Source organism: Tinamus guttatus, unplaced genomic scaffold (assembly GCF_059628265.1).
Source record: "Tinamus guttatus ecotype Peru unplaced genomic scaffold, ASM5962826v1 Tinamus_guttatus_pri_ptg000459l, whole genome shotgun sequence".
Taxonomy (NCBI): Eukaryota; Metazoa; Chordata; class Aves; order Tinamiformes; family Tinamidae; genus Tinamus; species Tinamus guttatus.
Genome location: NW_028288993.1, coordinates 10,761,525 through 10,781,180, shown reverse-complemented (window position 1 = coordinate 10,781,180; position 19,656 = coordinate 10,761,525). Strand labels below are relative to the sequence as shown.

Sequence of the window (19,656 nt, the reverse complement as noted above, 5' to 3'; positions counted from 1 at the left end):
ATTCAAGGAGGAGAAGACAAGTACAGGGGACATCCAGTTCAGCAGCAAAGAGCTGCTGTCCCCCTCACTTCAGTCTGGAGAGGGGGATGCAGTAATGGGATCTGTTGCACTGCTGCCTTGCCCTGTTGTATGATGCAAATAGGGCTCGTTAGGTTACTCCCAGCCGGGTAATGATGCTCTGGGCGGGTGCTGGGTAGAGCAGCAATTACAACTTAACGAGGAGAACAAGTAAGTGTGCAATAGCTTGCTGAAAGCAGCGTGGTGGTTTAGCAGTACAGCACATTGGCTGCATTTCATTAATTTTCTTCTGACTTACTGAACTGCTTGAGTTGTTTTTGCACTTCCATAAAAAATCTAAGTGAGCTTTACCTTTGTATATTGCTTCTCACTCTGAAAAGTTCCCAAATGATCCATAGTATCCTAAAATCGTTAAAATGAGATGAGAAAGAAATAAAAGCATATCTAAGGTGAACAGCTCCAGCTAACCATTGTGCAGCAGTGTAGAGGAGGAGAAAATAAGTATGTTCTTCTAAAAAACATCACTAGATCTTCATCATTCACCCTCAGCAGAAAAATTTTGGTATCTTTAGGATCTTGCCAAGAGCAACAGTAAATAGAGCTCCAGTATCATGGGAAGATAAAGGACAGATTCAGCTCTGTGGCTGGTAAACCTCTGGTTTGACAGGATTTTTGAGCGCAGGCATCAGATGTGGGTCTTTGAGCTTGTTCTGCTTGCTTAGGGAGAAGGACACGGACACGGTGCCTGTAGGATTAAGCATTTCAAGCTGTAGATTTTTTTTTCCTTGGCAAGTGTTTTGATAACAACTGAAGTTGATGAACTAATCTAAAATATGCTACAATAATAGTTTTTTTTTTTGAAAGGCTTGTATTATGACACTCTAATGTTCCTCAGAGACACCTCTTGCTCTTGCAGGAAGCTGGCTATACACACGCAATCTATAAAGACTTTGCAGTGTCAATTATCTTGTCTGCAAACTGCAGCTGTTTATTCAATTAAAAAATTCCATTTCTCACTGCGCTTGATGGAGACAAAGGAATTGCAAGGTAAATTAACTTTGTAATTGTTTACAGACGACAGGAACAGTCTAATAATGCTGCTGCCTCAGCTGCCGTTCAGTTGTGCTGGGTGAAAGGCTTCTCGGAACACGGGAAGGAGCTGGAGCCGGGTGGGCTGCGGAGGAAGCAGCGCCGCATCGTGTGGGCACTCGCCTGGGCTGCAGGAAACGCAGCAGGGCTCTTCAGAGTGACAGATGTGCCACCACGTGAGGCCTGCAGAGAAAGGTGAAAGGAAGCTGAGTCATTAGTCATAACTTTGAAAGAAAGAGGGACAGCCCAAGGAATTAAAAGTACTCACTTTTTAATTGAATCACGGCCCTGTCCCACTCATCTCCCAAGTGTCCCCTTCTCCTAGTTTTATTCCTGCCAGCAAGAAAGTTTTACTGTTTTGTTCTAACCAGAGTAGCACAGAAGCTTAGCTGCAGGCTGGCAACCCTGCTATGACTTGGAGTCTGCAGAAAGACAAAAGAGAATTGAGAGCATTTCCTTGGTCTGTATGGCCCTACACCGCATGGTGACACGCTGGTTTGAAATACTGCGTGTACTGTATCTAAGGCAACATACTGACATATATAGGAAGTGGTTGGCTGGCCTGGGCTAGGTGACAGGATGTTACAGTGTTCCTTCTGCCTGGCAGTTGGTGGCAATGGAGAGTGTTACTGTTTGTTAGAGAGCAGCACTAATCAGGAAGCTGCTAGACAGCCATGGTTAGCAGTGACGAGGTGGGACACGGCCCCCTTGCCAGTGACCCAGGGTGCCTGAAGAGATTTAAATGTCCCTGCGGGCAAGAGGCTGCTGAGTCCTTCACAGCGCGAGCGCTGCCTCGGGTGGAGCTTTGGTGGCGGGCAGAGGAAGAGCAGACACCAGCGGCCTGCGAAATCGAGATCTGTGGTTTCGCCGCTTCCCCCGGCCTCAGCCATCGCCTGAGGTCCCGCTCCTCCCTCGGGGTCAAGCGGCAGAGCCCTGTGGGGGATCCAAAAATCCATAAAACGCCGCGGTTTGCTAGGCTGCAGTGCGCTGAGAGAGGCCGGAGGAGAGCGGCAGGTGCGCTCAGGCCTAGCTCTGTTTGCCCACTTCTTTCACAGGATGGTTCCAACTGGGGACGGAAAAGCGCTCGAAGGAACACACGGCAGGGTTGCATGGACACTCACTAAGCACTTAGCTTCAGCCCTCGTCCTTTGTTTTAAAACTCTTCTAGTAGAAGACCTAAATCTGCCAAATAAACTGGGGCCACAGATTGAGCAACATTAAAGATAAAGTCTCCCAAGCGCTTTTTTCTTTTTTTTTTTGTATTTCCACCAGCAGTTCTTAAGGAGAGGCTGGGAAAGGAAATATTTTCAGTTTAGTTCTTGGAAGAGAGCTGCTGATGGTCAGACACTGAACTTGCTCTGAGTCCTGTTACAGCCACAGCAGCTGAAGAGCTGTAGTCTGAACTCTTAGAGAACAGCTTCCTCTCTGCAATTACCTCGTCACAGCACAAGTTAAGCAAGTACCATCTAACCTCACGGGCTCTGTATTTCCACCTTGTCCTGCGCTCTGTATTTGACATTTCCAACGCAAAACAGGTCGGAAACATTTGCATTTTACAGACCAATACTTTCCTGTGCATTTATTTTCAGTTTGCTTCAAAATCTTAACTGCAAAGCTGACTTTTGAAGGTGAAGCTGCAGCTCACTGGGGCAACCACTTCTGTATTTTTTGGCTTGCAGCGCAGCACATCTGTCACCCAGGCACTGCTGCCATCCCGCCCGGGAGAGCTGCGTTACAGCAGCGTGTGGGGTGCTCCCCTCTGCCTTGCGAAGAGCCAGCACTAACGTGGATGATTTGATAACTTGCTTTGGCAAGCTACCTTTTTAGAGGCTCAGAGGCATGAATTTGAAAGGGAAAACCAGATCCAGCACGTGACACTGGGGAAATAAGTAGGAAAGGAAAAAAATGGCACCTGATGTGTGTAATGCATTTAGAGGATTATCTCGGCCACAAAATGGTAAATCAGTTGCAAACAAGTAGGTGGATTTGAGGGAATAAGAAGGGCTAAACAGTACAGTCTTTGCCCTGAATGTTTATACAACATGCATAATTTTGTCAATTGTCTATTATTTTTGGATTAAGCCTTGAGGGATCAATCCTCCCTTGTGCTGTATGTCACCCGGGGAACGTGCTGCTTGGTGAGTGCTCCAAACTTAAAATGCCCTTTTCACAAACATCTCAGGCAAACTAAGCAATGGGTTATCCAGCAGGGACCATATCTCAATCCATGCTTTGAAATTAGAGGGATGATAAAGTAGTGCGGAGAGGTACTGGGCATCTACGAAAATAATTTGAGGCGAGCACGTTGCATAGCCTAACTAGGAGGTGACAGAATGGAGCTGGGTGCCGGGACAGGAATAAGGAGGAGCTGGTGTGAGGCTGGAGCACTCTTGCATTTTTAGCATCCCTTTTGGTTTGCCAGTGCAGATATTTAAGATGTGTAAACTCCATAGGGCAGAGGGTGGCGGATGCACAGCCCAGCAGAGACAGTGCAGTGACCTGGCAAAGGCCTGAGCTTCCAGCTCTTTTGGAAATGAAGTGCATCCCAGGGACACAACTGTTTCTCAGGGCACCATTCAAGTGGTAAATAGATCTGCTCTCTGTTTAAGTGGTTTCTTATTTCAGTGTTGGACACAGTGGTTTTTTTTCATTTCACGACACTGCACTTGCAAATGCATTTTGGGGATTGGAGCCACTGCTAAACTGCAAACGTTTTAATCAGTGACTATCGGCTTCCTCTTGTTCATTTTACCTGTGAGGAACAACTCAGCAATGAGTGATTAAAACTGCTTCTAAATACTTAATAGTGAGACAAAGCATCCTCCTTATTAAAGCTTTCTAAGGACACACTTTATATTCAAAAGCATCAGATTTGTCACTAAAGAGAAATCTCCTACACTTAAGGAAGGGAATTTTGCCATGTTTCAGTCTGTGCAAGTAAAAGAACTCCTATTCTTGAACTCAAGCATGTATCTTAACACATCTCTATCACATTGTCTGTTAACGACAGATATTTTTTATCAAAAATTTGCTCTGTGTTTCAGGGCAGGAGGACTACGATCGGCTACGACCACTTTCTTACCAGAACACAAACGTCGTCTTAATTTGTTACGATGTCATGAATCCCACTAGCTATGATAATGTAGTCGTTAAGGTAAGAGGCTTCCATAACTGCTTCAGACTTTTATATGAGGTAAATATGCCAAATGTATGACAAGATTCAAAAAGCTGATGGCTTTTAGTAGCCCAAGCCCAAAGTTTGCCAGTGCCCAGGCTGTTCATCATGCACTGAGCTCTGGGCCACAGTGCTCAACTTGGGATGCACCTCTTGAGGGGTCACCGTGGTCAGGACTGGGCTCTGCAGTGCACAAAAGCATCACAAATCAAGCACAGAATCACTGTTTAACCTATAGCAATGTCATACAACAACTACTCACCAGTATTTTAAGTATACTTCCGTCATATACATTTATACATCAATACATAGCAGTTATGACTTCTGAATGTGTCTGCAAATAGCTCATTTTGTGCCCCAGCACTAGAATAGGGACTTTCAGCTCTGAAATTGCAGCGTATGTTAAGTGCTGACTCTGTTCCTTTATTGTTTTGATTTCTGGGGGGCAGAAACAAGGATGTCAAAGCTGTGCTTCTCTCCTCTCAGTGGTATCCTGAGGTGAGTCACTTCTGCCGCGGGGCCCCTCTCGTCCTGATCGGCTGCAAGACGGACCTGCGGAAGGACAAGGAGCAGCTGCGGAGGCTGCGGGCCTCTCAGCAGGAGCCCATCACCTACAGCCAGGTAAACACAAGCACAGCCAGAGTGCTGCCTTCTGCACAGGAGCTCAAGCACACGCATTGCAGTGGCATCGTTGCTAACAAGCTGCAACCACAGATACTCCACAATCAGGTGAACACAACATCTGGATTGTCAATAATTTGTAATCTGCATTAACGGGGTTCTGTAAGCGCTTTTGACAGTGGTCAGATCACTGCCCAGTTTTTGTACCAAAGCAAGGAGAAATTTGGTGAGTGTTTTGCATATCCTGGAGCATCGGAAAAGACACTAATAACTAAGCCTAGCATCAAGACTAAGCTCTTCCTTCCAGGCTAAGGAGAACAGCAAGTGTTGGTCATTTGTGTGTCTCTTCTAGGCTCATTACATCTCATTCTTGCTTCTTTCCACTGCTGGGTCATTACTGTTATAAATTGGTAGCCCTCAAAAACTTGGTGAGACTCCCTCCATAATTCTTGTTACAGGGCATTGTTCCCATCACTGACACGTTGATCAGGGTTGTAAGAAAGCCCAGAGACACTAGGATCCATGTTACTGTATTAAAAATATCAGCTGTTCTGGGAAAAAAGTGTTTTGCAAACCATATTTAAAAGTAAAGCATTTCAGGGACAATAGGAAAAACATCTCCAAGGCTTTTCCTCGGGCAAAAAGTTTCTTTATCAGTATCTTACAATTTATTAGTAGCACCACTTATGCTTTAGTACTGGATCAGGAGAGGGAGCTTCTTTCTTCCCCATCCCACCTCCCTTCTCCCAGACTGCAGGGTTACATCTCTTGTTCGCTTTTATTCTTTGCAGGGAGAAACAGCTTGTCAGCAGATTAACGCAGAAGTTTATCTGGAGTGCTCAGCAAAATGTCGTGAAAACGTAGAAAATGTTTTTAAAGAAGCAACAACCATTGCACTAAATGCCATGAAAAAAGCCAAACGGCAAAAGAAACGGACAGTGTGCTCAATGCTCTGATACAGACTGCTCCGAGCGTCGCAGCCAAGCGATTCACCTTTCAGCAGCAGATAACTTTAAAGACCTTTTCCCTACCCCTCTTAAATATTTTTATTCCTGCAGTGATTTTTAAGTTCTAACTTTTTAACATTTGTGCACTTTTGTTGAAGTGCTCTAAGTTTTCAAAGCTCTTTATTCAAGTTAACGGATGGCACTTACTGTTGTCCCTCCAGCTTTTGCTCCTAACCAAAAGTAACCCCTGAGTTCTTGGATCCGCAGTAACCTGCAGTGAGCAGTGACTGCTACTGTCTGACTTGGTTAGGTTTTTCTTCTGGAAATTAGCCATGGTTCATTTTGGCTATAATTTATTGCCTTGGTTAAATAAATTTAAGCAGAAGAGATAGAAAGGCCACTTCTCTCAGAAGAGATGTTAGAGCAGCACCTTTAAAGAGAAGTTAATTTGAAAATGACTAATATAGAACTTAATTTACCCAAAGATAGTGAACTGAGTTAGCCTTGAGCTGTCCCTTAGCCTGTACAGGCAAAACAGCCCCTGCTTTATCACTGCAGCAGCTTGCAGAGCTGCTCCTTGAGAGGACTCCGAGCAAGGTCTGGTGCCCTAACAGAAAGGGCTGCTCATTAAACACACACAGCAGTTGCTCCAATTCAGAAATGGAGTTATCACAGAAGTTAGAAAAACTTGGAACAGCTACTCTGTGCAATATAAAGACAGCTTTAAAATAAACTGCAATTTATTTAATACGACAGATGCACCTGTGCGTGCTCGCTAGGGGCAGAGAAGTACTTAGCTGCACAACTCCTCTTCATTAGCTGATGAAATAATCGCTACTACTGTGAAATAAATTCTGCCTTTGTGATGAAGGTGTCAGTTGGCTGTTGAAGGACATTGATTTCTCCCCCTAAACAACCTTGTACCTGTGCCTCAAATCTCAATAAGGACATTTGTCGTTACATGATAAAAGGGCTGTACGTTACCTTACCCAGCAAGTAACTGAAACACATTAACAGAAAGTTACTGCCCTTGCTCTCAGTTCCATGGCTGGAATCCTTCCTTGTTTCCAAGTTCTCAAACTGCAGAATCCAATTCCTTACCCTGCACAGAGCCCTTGCAGCCCTGGAGCACCAGTTCTCCTACAGGGATCCTGCAGGTTCCAGCATTGCTCTCTCAACAGAACAGTTTACATTTCACAACTGGAAAGTTCAAAAAAACAAAACAAACAAACAAAAAAAAAACACAACTCACAGTTTGCAGAAGCCAAGAGTTAATGTAGAAATATACAGCCAAACTAGCAGAAAACTTGTTCAAAATAGGCAAATTGAAATTTATTGTTCATGCCCACAGGACAGCAACACTGTAAAGGTAATTTTGCCAGCCTTGCAGCAACAAAATAATCGATGAAACCATTTCAAGTCTGTAGTGCATATGTATTTCTTTGTGAGGACTCTCACTGGGAGAAGGGCATCATTTTCCAGTCACATTCTGTCAAAGCCCTTTGCCCAATCTGGACATTGTGCCAGCACAAAGAGAAGTCCTACAGTTGAGAAGTGAGCTGCTCTATGCAGCACCTGCTTTGGAAGCTGGGTTTAGGAGGTACAGATGTTAAAACACCCAAACAAGCTCTATTTGAGTGAGTGAGTTCAGTCCAAGAAGCACAAGGAGTCAAGGGTGAGGGTCAGTATTTCCCCCAGGCAAACATCTGAGGGAGTGTTTACATTCTCGTAACTCTTGCCACCTTGATACCCCCTAACGGTATCTGAAGGAGGGATTTAATACTTAGGCTCAGTCTGGCTTCACCTTTCCAGAATGGCCCTGGAAGCAAAAAATACCGAGAGCAGAACAGGAAGGGCAGGGGCTGTTGCACCTAACGTCCTGCTGAGGGTCATTTTCAGGAAAAGAAGGCTCAGCAAATAAATGTTCCAACCCAAAGGGCAGGGTGTTTATTATTAAAAAGGAGCTGAGCCAGCTGCATATTAGGCAATTTATTTTAAGTCTTTTCCAGGCCCAGACAAATTACTTGGTCTCTCTGGAAGAAAGTTAGCAGACCTCCTTGCCATTCAACAGCTAGTTTCGCTTGCTGTTGTTTTTAGAAGATTTCTCTTCATTAAATAGCTTTTTAAAAGTGTATATAGCAGCAGTACAGTTCAAAGATGGGACTTTTTCACAGTACACACAGGTTAATATTGCCACTGAAAGTTTGCCTTAAACAAATGCCTTTAAAAATAACATTCGGTCTGTATTACTGAGCAACCTGGAGCGTTTATAAAGCTTTGCAAATCCAATACCCAAAATTTAAATAAGTAAACTGGAGAGGAAAGCATCAGAGATTATTCCAGAACTGGAATTACAGTAGATCCCACATTCTCCCAGTACTGACACTCCTCTGGCAGGTGCATGCTGCTGTATATACAGGAAAAAAACAAAAACAAACATGTTTGGTATTAAATATACATAAATAGCAGAGCCATGCTTGCTTAATACTGAGTCTGTGCCGGAGAGTCCCTGTCCCTCGGCGGACATGGAGCCGGTTCTGCTGGGCCCATTCCCGGCGCGGCCACACTGGGACCCCGCGCCGGCCTCCATCCCCCGCTGCCGCTTCACAGCGGCTTCACTTTGTCCTTGTTTTTCTGCAGTTTAGTGTGCACCACTTTGAGCGTAGTGAGGAAGTTCCCGAGGAAGAGCAGCAGAAACGTGAAAGCCAACACAAAAACCTGAGGAGGGGGGAAAAGACAAAGAGCAGTGAGGCAGAGCGGAGCCCGGCAGGAGCGGTGAGCACCGAGCAGGGCCAGGGCACACTGAACCTGCACACACAACTCTGCCTCCAGAAGGGCCCCTCAAGGAGAGCTTCATCCATGTCCCATGGCCCAACTTCTGGTGCTTCCTGCTGTAGCCGGTGTTGCTGCCTCATGTAGGTGCAACGTGAAGGAACAGGGTTACCAATGTGTATTTTCCCCAAGAGAATCAGGGAGAAGAGTCTGTTACCACTTCACTCCCTACACACACAGGGGGTCGGATGGGACAGGGCAGCGTTTCAGTGAGGCCGGATGGGGTTTGGTTGTCAACTCCTAAGATCCATTAGCCACAAGAAGAGAATATCCCAAACACATGCACACACATCTAGATCTGTGAGTTAACAGGGAAGCACCTTTTCTGTCATGATCATTGAAGTACTTCATGCTACATTCAAGCATCTCTTTTTTTAAAATATTACAACAGGATCTATACATGGATTATTTTGGACATGCTTTCCAATCAGCATCTTTGGACACTCTCAGCCAAAGTCCGATCACTACGAAGCCAAAGGATCAGGATGCTGCTATGAGCACTTGCACCTAACTAGCAGAACACATGTTGATGATGCACCAAGTTCCTCCTTTAATGCCAGTGAACAAACTACAGCAAGACCTGACCCAGATCAGGACTTCAGATTGCTGCACGCTGCCCGTGTGACGTGGTCACGCACGTCACCGCCTGTGATCAGCCTGAACCTACAGAAACAGCAGGATCACTGGAAAATACAGACATGCTTCACGGGTGACAGCAAACAGGAAAGGAAGTGGAAGGAGTCCTAAAAGTAGGGTAAAGCAGATAACATTCCTTTTTTTTTTTTGTGCCCAGCTGTAAAAGTAACCAGCAGCACAGCAGTCACATGAACCCGGACAGAATATTCACCCAAAAGCCCTCTCTTTTCCCTACACCTTCAGCCTTGGATTTTGTGTAGTTATCTAAGGGCGTATGTTTTTCCCCAGTAACAACTTTATTTTACAGAGCTGACAAGTTCTGTAGAGGTGTTCTTAAGTTCTGGCACAGTATAAGCACTGTGCCAGATGACAGTGAAGTACTTAGATGGGCTTAGATGCCCAAGTATCCTTAAGGACTTGGTTTAAAAACAATCAATTAATAATAATTTTAAAGTGTCTCTACCACCATGTTCTTTCCGAGCAGAACCAACACCCACCTGCCATTCTTTGCACTCCTTATGCCTCGACAATCCAAAAAGTGTGATTGCATTATATAGCTGCCAGAACTAAAGAGAGAAGGAGCAGTTTTGTTACTCGCAGACCCTGGCACCCTTCATCCCGCGCCGCGCGGCCGACCCACTCCAGCACCCGCCTGCCCCACATGCGTTGGATGGAGGGCCTGGATCGCCCCACTTACATGCCCGAAGAACAAGAAGGGAAGGAGGAACGTCAGCCCCCGCCACATCCAGGACTGAAATCCTTCTGCAAAAGGTTAAGAGAAGATGCTGAGAGCGAGCATGGGAAAGCCAGAACCGAAGCTGCATCCTGTCCCCTTGGGGAAGTGTCCCCCAGGTTCTCCACAGTGCCCACGGGCCAGGCCACCATGTACAATCAGCCCCCAGCCTGCTCCCCTGCACATACTGTGCCCCTTCTGCTCAGCTGTAACCAACCAGACAGTGCCACAACGGGAGGAAGATGAAGATGGGGATGAAAAAGCCCCAGGCTCATCCCCAGGAGAGCCTGACAGGGATGACAGCCCTTTGCTTCTGAGCTACAGGGATAAAAGCCTCGCTCCTCTCCCTGCTCAGGCAAAGGCACCGGGCAGGGAAGTCAGAGCTGCACAGAGGAGGCCTCCCCTGCTCTTGGAGGGCCACAAAGCCCAGCCCCTGTTGCTGCGTTTAAAGCTTGTCCCGGTTGTTTGTCCTAACAGGAGGTTTTGCAAACCCCATATTCCAGAAGGCCTCACCCACTGTAAGGTCCAAGTGGTTTCTCTCCCCCAGAGCACGGAGCCTGTAGAGGCAGCCCCTCTGATAGTAATATTGGAGGAACTGTACACAACCTGGAGAACGAGAGGAACACGCTCAGAAGAAAGAAAATGATGCATCAGTCTAGTTAACACACGTGGAAATGTTCAACTACTGTTTACACCTGTGGATTGTGCATTTGCAGCTGTATGATGTTGCTTACATTTACACAGTTTAAGACTGAATTATCAAGATATACTCACTCTGGAATATTGAAAACGCTAAAAATTGACTGCGAAACATTTGATACATGAGTCCATCTGGCCTGAAAACGAAACACAAAGAAAGGTTCAGTCACTTGATTTAAGAGCAAAAGAAAACAAGACAAAACCAACAAACCAGCGCCCAGCGCCTGCCCCTGTCAGCCAGGCCCCATCCCAGGGGCAGCTGGAGCTGGCAGCTGCTTCCCAGCCCATGCGGAGCCCAGGAGGGGCCTTGCAGCCGCCAACGGGAATCCTGGGCCATAGGAAATGATCCCATCAGGCTGCCCCTCTCCAGTGTGCCCGAACTGCCCCTCTCATCCGTTTGTTTCTAGCTGTTGTCTCTAGGCAGCGATTGAGGCTTTTCACCAATGTCTGCATCAAGACTCAACATGGTGGAGCCAAGATGTAGGGCAAGGGGGCTGCATTCCTTTTCCTAAAAGTAATTTGGGACATAGGGAGGACAAGGAACCTTCCTCTCCAGTTATCGTATGACTCCCACAAAGGGTCAAAGTCAGAAATATTTGTTTGTTGTTTTAAAACAATGTTTAATTATTAATCAACCATTAAAGCTGCAATGGTTTGTACAACCACCCCACGCAGGGTGTATTGAGGTTTTTTGACACAGAACCATCCATTGAGCATTTGAATCTTTGGCTTTGTACTCGGTTTACAACCTGGATTCAGCGACGGCACCGCACACAGCTCATTCGCTGCCATTCTCACACTATAGCAAAGAGCTGCTTGTTTGCTCAGGCCTTCATGCAGAAGCAGAAACTGGGAGACTTGCAGAGATTTTGCTACCACCACCATAACTAAGTCCTGGGGGTTTTGTTTTTGTCTGGGTTTTGTTGGTTTTAAGCAAGCTTTAAGCTTGCAGCTTGTTCCAAAGAGCAGTAACATCAGGCAGGTATTAAAGCAGGTGTAAGTGCAGACACGGTTACGTGCTCACAGATGTGAATGCTCAGACGATGCTGTTTGCAGCAGGTACCAGCAGACAAGAGAAAACTCACCACGTTAACATCACCCCGGACAAAAACGTGGAGACGTAGTGATGAGACACCCACCAGCCTTTGATCCTGAAATGAGGGGAAAATAAATACAATAGTTAGAAGGAAAACATGGATAAATATAAAAGATCTGGTTGGAGGCTACGAGACCCCAGCTGCTGCAGGAAGGCTCAGGACACAACGTGACAGGTCTTGTGTGCTCCCAAACAGGCAGGAACAGGCAGACTTCCTGGCACAGGGAGAGCAGCACGAGGCACTGCAGTCAGTGACACTGCGCAAGTTTCGGCCCACACCCCCTTTCTCTCCCTGCCATGCAAATAAGTGAAGTTTCAAGGCTCTGTTTACAAGGCAGCAGCTTCTTTCACATGTGAGCACCACAGAAAGCTGGAACTTAAACCAAATGAAGGCAAATGAGGTAGAACAAGAAGCTGTCCCAAGCAGAGTGCTGCACTAGGAACGAAACCAACACGGTGGGTTAATCTGGGGTGTCTCAGAGCAAAGGTCTCAAACCCCGAGAGGGCATCGAGACGCTGGTAACCCTGCCCTCCACCCACGGGCAGGGACTGGGACCGGCACATGAAGCCACCAGCGCACACACGTGGCAAAGACCAGCTGCAATGAGGGCTGGAGGGGCTGTCAGCAGCTCCGGGCCTCCCTAGAGCATCACACACCCTCCTCATTAGCTCTTAATTAGGGGGATGCCATTGATGGCACTGACACTTGCTCCCATTTCAGTGCAGAGCCAGGCAACTTGTCCAAGCTCTGCTGAGCTGGTCCAGAGCAAAGGCAGCAACACCAGGCCCACCTGGCACCCTCTGCAGCCCGGGCAGAACAGCCCTCGCCCTGGGATGTCCCGGTCTCCAGGAGGAGCCGTGGGGATGGCGGATGCCCCGAATTCCTCCTGCCCTGGGGGTCTCGGGAGGAAGGCAGGGACATGATCCTCCCCAGGAGCACCAGAAGGGCACGTGCAGCGTTTGGCTGCAATGGGAAGCGCCAGGTCTGTTGTGGGTCTGTTGCACTTTGATTTTTTGAGAACACACGCGGGCCATGGGTGACTTTTGTTCGAGCCCACAGCAGGTAGGGGCAGAAGACACAGGGACTTTTTTAATCAGATGTGAAGCTGCCTCCCATGGGTACCTCACTAGGACTTCTTTCTGGCAGAAGCACTTCCCTCTCCTGCCCAAATGCAACACAGCCCCTATCCCCATTCAAAGCAGCAATTCCCAGGAATACCCCACAGCACAGATGACCCACAGTTAAAGGGGATGCTCCAGGAGCAATTCATAAGCAACATCATCCATCAACTCAAAGAGCTGTACTTCTCTTCCCAGGATTTCTCCTCTGTTCCACATGCCTAACACCCCCCAGACTGTTTGAGCTGCAAAACTCAGTGCCAGGGATGTAACCAAACCAGGAGACTGGAAGCTCCTAATGACGCCAGCTGAGCCTGGACACGATCCAGGACACTCCTTCGGAAGGTGTCACAAGGAGGAAACCAAGGGCAGGGCTTAAGCATCATCTGTGTTTTATCCTGTGTTCCTGGTTCTTTACACAATTATCTCCTCCTAACCACCAATTTTCTCTCCACACAAGTGTAATTGAGTCAAGCACTTCAGACCACGCTGCAGCAACGCGTGGCATAAAACGGATGGCAACGCAGCTTCTGCTCCTGTTTTTACTAGGGAATCGCTGTGCGGATGCATTCACAGAGACATGCAGCTGCAGTCAAAGAAAGGCACAAAGTTGTGTGTACACTGAAATGACTGGCCTGAGATACACACTTCTGTATTCCGAACCACATCTACAGCTAACTTGTAGCTACCAAACCCATTCAGTACTTTGGATCAAGAGAGCAGGGGCTTTTCAGACAGCACAACTTCTCCTCCCTTCCCAAATTTCAGGTGGCCACACCTGCCTTTGGAAGTGCACGGAGAGAGGGTCGGAGACAACAGACCCTGTGGAGAAGAATCATCGTCTCAGATTTGCTGGGCTTCAGCGCCAAACCAAATCCGCTTTTGTTGCTCGCTTTTCTTTTAAGGACATTTCATGTTTTAACTAGTTTTTGCAGATTGCATGGTACCTTGATCCATTGCTAATGAGAATGCTTTCCCGTATCGTCAGCGTGCAGTAATACCACACTAACAGAAAGTTAAACACTTCATCTGTCACCCTGTTAAAAAACAAAAATACAGGAAATTATCCTGTTAATTATAAACACACATTTGAAAATCCCTATTCTTCCTCCCTCCCCCAAAGAAGCAGGATGATGAAAACCTGCCCGAGCGAGACCACAGACACAAAGGTCCAGTCCTGACCCCACACATTGGCCACCCTGCCAGGCTCGAAGGCCGGTACTGGGGGAAGCACCACGATAAAACCCTGAGGATCTCGAGCCCATAAGCAGGGATGTGGAGATGCCATTAATTCCTTCTGAAGGAGAGAAAGCAGCATGGAAGCAGCAGATGATCCAATTTAGAGAGGCATTTCCAGGCTAATTCAATGAGAAGATTGAATGTGATCTATATAAATCCAATCAACTAAAAGAGCAGAAGAGCATTACACTTGGTGGGGGGTGGGGTGGGTGGGAGAAGCCCTTATTTTGTCATTTGCAAGTCCCTGTAGCCACAGGGATTCTGGGCAGCCCTTTTATGCAGCAATGCATTTCCATGGTACAATCTGGCCCCCATCCCAGACCCATGGAGACTCTGATGAAAGGGTCAGGCTTCAAAACTTATGTTATTTTTTAAACAAAACTTGATAGTGGAAGCTCCCTGGTGCTCAGACATGTTACTGTGACCTAACATTTCAGATCGGACCATCTGATGCAAATGTCCTTGTTGGGTGTTTGCAACCCCAAACCTGCAGCACAATCACGATTCTTGTGGGGAACAACCAGAGAGCAAAACCAACTGCTCACTCCCATATACACTAAAACACCTTGAAAAACAAAACCGATCAGGAAATTTAAAAAAAAAAACAACAACTTTTTTTAGTTGCTACAGACTCCTAAAATATTAATAACAAACAAGGAAAATCCAGGGCCAAGCTGCACAGAAAAATGGGCACAGAAGTTCTCCTGCTGGGGTAACACAGCTATCGGAGACTAAATAGTGCCCAAGCCTCACTCCTTATCAGAAAAGGAGAGTTAATTCAGACTGAGTACATTTTTATGCAAAACACCTGGTTACAACCAAAAGTGCAGGCTTACCTGTAGTGAAGAAAAAACCTGCAGGCCACAGCCCCGAGTAACAAGATTATGGTCAGATAAAGTTTGAACTTTTCATACTCGTCTTTGTAGGCGAACCTGGAACAGAACAATTAAGAGTGCAGGACGCCTCGTACTTTGTATGGGATGTCTGACTGCAACGGGACTTTCCTTCTTGCAGGAGGGACACAAACCTCAGCGAAATCATGTGGCCCCTCTGCAACCATAGGCACCCCATGCCAGCCAAGGCCCCCTGTGCAGACCCTGCCCCAGGACCGCAGCCTTCATGCCTGCACCTCCTCCTCCTCCTCTCACCCAGAAATGGGTGCAACAGAATAGAAACGAAGTCCCTGCATGCTGCAGAATCCCACCACAGAGGGGAATTTTGTACAAACTATCTGTACTGGAAATTTAAGCAAAGGAAGAGCCTGTGCCTGGTATTAGGGCTCCCACACACTTCACACGGCACATTTCTGTACGACACACTCAGACCTGCCAAGCCCAGGGACAGATTTTGCTTAACAACACTCAAAAACAGCAGACGGGGGTAAAAGGCAGCACTTTCCCTGCAGGGTCTCACCTGCGCAGCCACTACACACAACCCTAGGGCTTAAGTCTGTAAGAGCTGGCTTCTTGGTTAATTAGCAGCAGCTTTTTTTTAATTCCTAAATTTATATTTAAATATATATACCCATTTTCACGAGTTCTGCATGCCTTGAACAACACTAGAAAGCAAAAAGCTCACTTACTTTGCTTGGTTACTCAGAAGAGTTACATTCACGTTTCCCAGCACAAGATTCAAGTACAAACTGGAAGACAAAAAAACAAGAGACTCCCATAAGTCTGTTTTATTCAAACACACCAGAACAAGGCAGATTAGTCTGTCGTGTTTAAATAAGCTGCCCTTGGCTCTGGGGCACAAGACTCTCCACAAACTCCTCCACCAGGGCTATCTTCAGCCTGTGCTTCCACCCATTGAGCTCTGCTCACCAGAGACCTTCAAAAATTCAACTTGAGCAAATGCCAGGACGGGATGGAAAAAAAAGAACCAAACAAGGGTAAAAAAAGAGCGAATCAAGTCGCTTGTCCCAGATCACTCCACAAATGACATCAACACCTCCTGCTTCCCAAGGGTGCACAGAACTCAACAACTGAAAGAAACCCAGGCTGTTGACCTGACTTGAAGCAAAGTGCAAATCTGAGCTACATCCACTGTTTGAATTAAATGAGAGAGAAAATTCCTGTGCTGATTTAGTTGTTAAAAAACTAGCACGGGAAAGCAGAGTAGCGTGAAACACTTAACTTAGATCCACCAGCTAGTGAATCTTGTGTACAGCTCACACAGCAACTCTGCAGGACATTTATGATTAATCCAGTTTTACACGTATTTCTTCAATACACACATACTCCTTTGGGAACACCACTGCTGTGAGCATTTAAAAGTCAGTCTTAGAGCACGTGCCTGCTCTGACAAAGCACATACCCGTTCTTCTTTGGCAAGTAGGCTTCCATGTCGAAGAATACATTTTGCCTCTCTTTGATCTGGCTGCTGATTTGCTGTATGAGAGCAAATTCTTCAGAACTAGCTCTGGGCTTGCACCTGTGAGAACACAGAAACAAGATTTTCCTGTTTATATTCTTACCTCCTTTTCATTTAAAGGAAGATAATATTGCCATAAAATCCACTGTTAGAAGGTTTACTGTGAGTTTACCCCATGGTGCCCATCATTCCTGTATTTCCCACTCAAAATCATTGACAAGCCAAGTGGTAATTCGACCACCTGGTTTATCTCACTGCAGGGAATCTCAATCCACTAGGTTGTAAATAAGCTTCTCTCCACCTCATTGACCCAATTCTCTATTTCAACTGCAAAAACCACTAGAGCAGATCAGAAGTTTTGCTGGAACTGCCTCCAAATGTAAAAGCAGCATCTGAAACCACACGCAAACAAACTCCAACTGATCCCAACTCTGTGTAAGTTGAAAAACCTCTACCCAGACCATGCTAACTCCTTGCAAGAGGCCAGCTGAAGACAAAAGCTCACTGTACAGCCTTTAAGAACAAAACATGACCTCATGCATCCTACAGAGCCTCCAGCATGAGCGTGTCAAACTCATTTAGACCAAGAGGTCGATTCAGTCCCTGCACAATTAATGGTGGGTTGGGCAGAGGAAGATGGGGAAAGGGACCTTCTACTTTGCCTTTCTCTGTGTGTTCCCACTCCCGGGACAGTGCGTTGGGGACCGCAGGCAGCGCAGCCCGGGTGTCCCTGTGTCCCCGAGGCGCAGGACAAGGAGCCTGCACTGCCCCAGAGCCTGGAGGCTGCTCCTCCAAGGACATCATGGATTAGTGGGACACGAGTGTCCTCCTGCCTCTACCTACATGCGTCAGGGAGCCCCGCTAAGCTTGCCATGGATGCGGACAGGGCACTCAGCAATGCAACTCCCACATCTACAGGAGAGCCCAGGGATCATTTAAAAGCCTCCTATGAGCTGCCAGGCTCAACCCTCAAAAAAAAAAAAAAAAAAAAGTTTCCAAGTACCATATAAAACTCGGGGAAAGAGATTGTCCATAAAATTACAACGGGCTGGCTTCTGAGCTCAGAACTGCAGCTGCTGAGGGCACAATTTTGCAGTTGTGGTTCTCCAGCCATAAAATATTTCACACTGAAACAAAAGCCACAGCTGATGACTTACTGGCAAGCTGCAGTTTTACTAATTGATGCAAAGCAGGGAACAGCGGAAGCAACAACTTAGGATGTTTGTGCTGATATTTTCAGGCCTGCACACAAGGATCCCAAAGATCTGTTGAGCAGCTGAAAGCAGGTCCCTTAACAAGGCAAATCAACCACGGAGCAAGTTGCAAGTGCTAAAAATCCCAAACAAATCTGCCACTTGGAAAGGGGGGCCACCCGCTCCCCTCAGCTCCGTTACCGTTGCAGGCGGTGCTTCAAGTCTTTCAATGTCTTCTTCTGCTTCTGTATGGAGCTGCTGCAGGCTGTCTGCAAGCTGGTGACTTCTTCAAGTTTCTGCTTGTAAACTTTGTGAGTTTCCTGCGGGCAAAAAAAGGGCAGTTGGTGAGAAAGGGCCCCCTGGGTTGCAGATTGCATTTGCTTTCCTTCCCTGAGGGAAGCAAGCAAACCCCCAGGCCCATTTTGGTGTCTCTTAAGCCTTTCCAACGAGCTTTCCCACTCAGGACATCATCACTTGTCTACAAGGAAAGGAAAAACCCACAAAACCCACCACATGGAAACCTCTGTGTTCGGGAACATCTCCCGGTGGCAGCTGCCACTTTATTCCAAACACACTCAAGCAATTTAAGGCACCACATCCTGCTTTGAGCGCTTACACCCTCCACACTATCAGAGGCTCCTTGCAAGGAGCACTGTTATCGTGGCTTGTTTATCCTCCAAAGCTCCAAATTAGCGCTCTGCAGGCTGTAATTAGGACACGAGCACCCACTGGAAGCCCATCCTGAGCAGTGCTGAGGATTTCAACTCCCCTTTTAGCTTGGGGAGGCCAAAAACATGTGGGTCGTCCTCCCCCAGCTCCTCCGCAGGACCTGGCCGCTCGACACAGAGACAATCTGCATCCGACCTGGAAGACCTTCCCATGCAGCTAACCAGGCACCGGAGCTCCTGGTTTCGGGATGGGCTTGGACGGGGCTTGGGTGGGTTGCAGTAACTCGCTCTGCTTTATGAGATCTTAACACATTGGCCAGAAAGAGTCTCTTTGACAAAAATAAATAAATAAGTTTAATTGGAAGCAATTAAAAGAGAACTGGTGAACTCCGCAGCTCACTGGCCGGTCGCACAGAGGACCCATGGGCGCCGCCGAGGCCGCGGCGCACACGGTGCCCCTGGCATGAACAAGGGGGGTTGCTGAGGTAAAAGTCATTGGGGTTGGCAGGGGGTGCCCAAAACTGCTCCGGGGAGGCTCGTGCCAGAGGCGCCCTCCATCCCCGCGGCGCCGCCGGACCCTCTGGAGCGCCTCAGGCCTGGAGGCAACGGGAGGAGAAAAGGCCTTGCGGCACCTTCGGGTGCCCCTCGCTGTGCCGGCTCCTCCGGCAGGGACAGGCCAGGAAAACCAAAGAAAGACAAGGAAAGCCAAAGAAAGGCCAGGAAAGCGTCTGCACGGAGGAAAGGAAGAAAAGGGATGCCACACAATGCGATGCAAAGCAACTGCAAAGCAAAGGCGAGGCGATGCAAAGGGAAGGAAAGTGATGCCACGCGACGCGATGGGAAGCAAAGGCAAGGAGAGGCGACGCGGCACAACGCAAAACAGCGCCGGGAACGCGAGGCACCGCGCGGCGCCGCCTCACCTGGAGCTGCCCGAACTCCTCCTCCAGCTGCCGCCACTCGCCGCGGCTCCGCTCCAGCTGCCCCCGCATGGCGCGCGGCGACGCGCCCGCCCGCCCGTCCGCGCCACCTCAGCCGGCAGCGGCGGCGGCGCCCGCCCGCACCGCGGCGCGGCGGCCACGTGCGCCCCTGACGTCATCGCGCGGGGCAGGGCGCGTCCTCCCGCCCCGCCCCCTCCACCGTCACCGCCCCCAACGCCGCTTTCCCGCCCACAGCGGCGCCCCCTCAGCGCCCCCCGCCATCTTGAGCCGTATCCTCGCG

The 19,656-nt window shown here is 47.9% G+C and overlaps 2 protein-coding genes across 3 annotated transcripts; one reads left to right on the top strand and one right to left on the bottom strand.

The window, feature by feature from the left end:
• The first annotated feature begins 1,781 nt into the window (after nt 1–1,781).
• On the top strand, nt 1,782–6,061 carry LOC104571563 (ras homolog family member F, filopodia associated). Its single transcript, XM_088532273.1, has 4 exons — nt 1,782–2,121; nt 4,152–4,261; nt 4,769–4,903; nt 5,695–6,061. The coding sequence occupies exons 1-4, from the start codon at nt 1,782–1,784 to the stop codon at nt 5,857–5,859; spliced, it is 750 nt and encodes a 249-aa protein (XP_088388399.1). The 3' UTR covers nt 5,860–6,061.
• A 2,369-nt stretch (nt 6,062–8,430) lies between these two features.
• Nucleotides 8,431–19,449, bottom strand: TMEM120B (transmembrane protein 120B). Of its 2 annotated transcripts, none has more exons than XM_088532563.1 (12): nt 19,359–19,449; nt 17,972–18,090; nt 16,521–16,637; nt 15,787–15,846; nt 15,041–15,136; nt 13,913–14,002; nt 11,836–11,901; nt 10,826–10,887; nt 10,565–10,657; nt 10,016–10,080; nt 9,812–9,884; nt 8,431–8,568 (listed from the first exon to the last, which is right to left on the bottom strand). In XM_088532563.1, the coding sequence occupies exons 1-12, from the start codon at nt 19,425–19,427 to the stop codon at nt 8,492–8,494; spliced, it is 987 nt and encodes a 328-aa protein (XP_088388689.1). In that variant the 5' UTR covers nt 19,428–19,449; the 3' UTR covers nt 8,431–8,491. The 2 variants fall into 2 exon arrangements, with proteins under 2 accessions (XP_088388689.1, XP_088388688.1); XM_088532562.1 differs by having other exon boundaries at nt 9,816–9,884.
• Between the last annotated feature and the right edge of the window lie 207 nt (nt 19,450–19,656).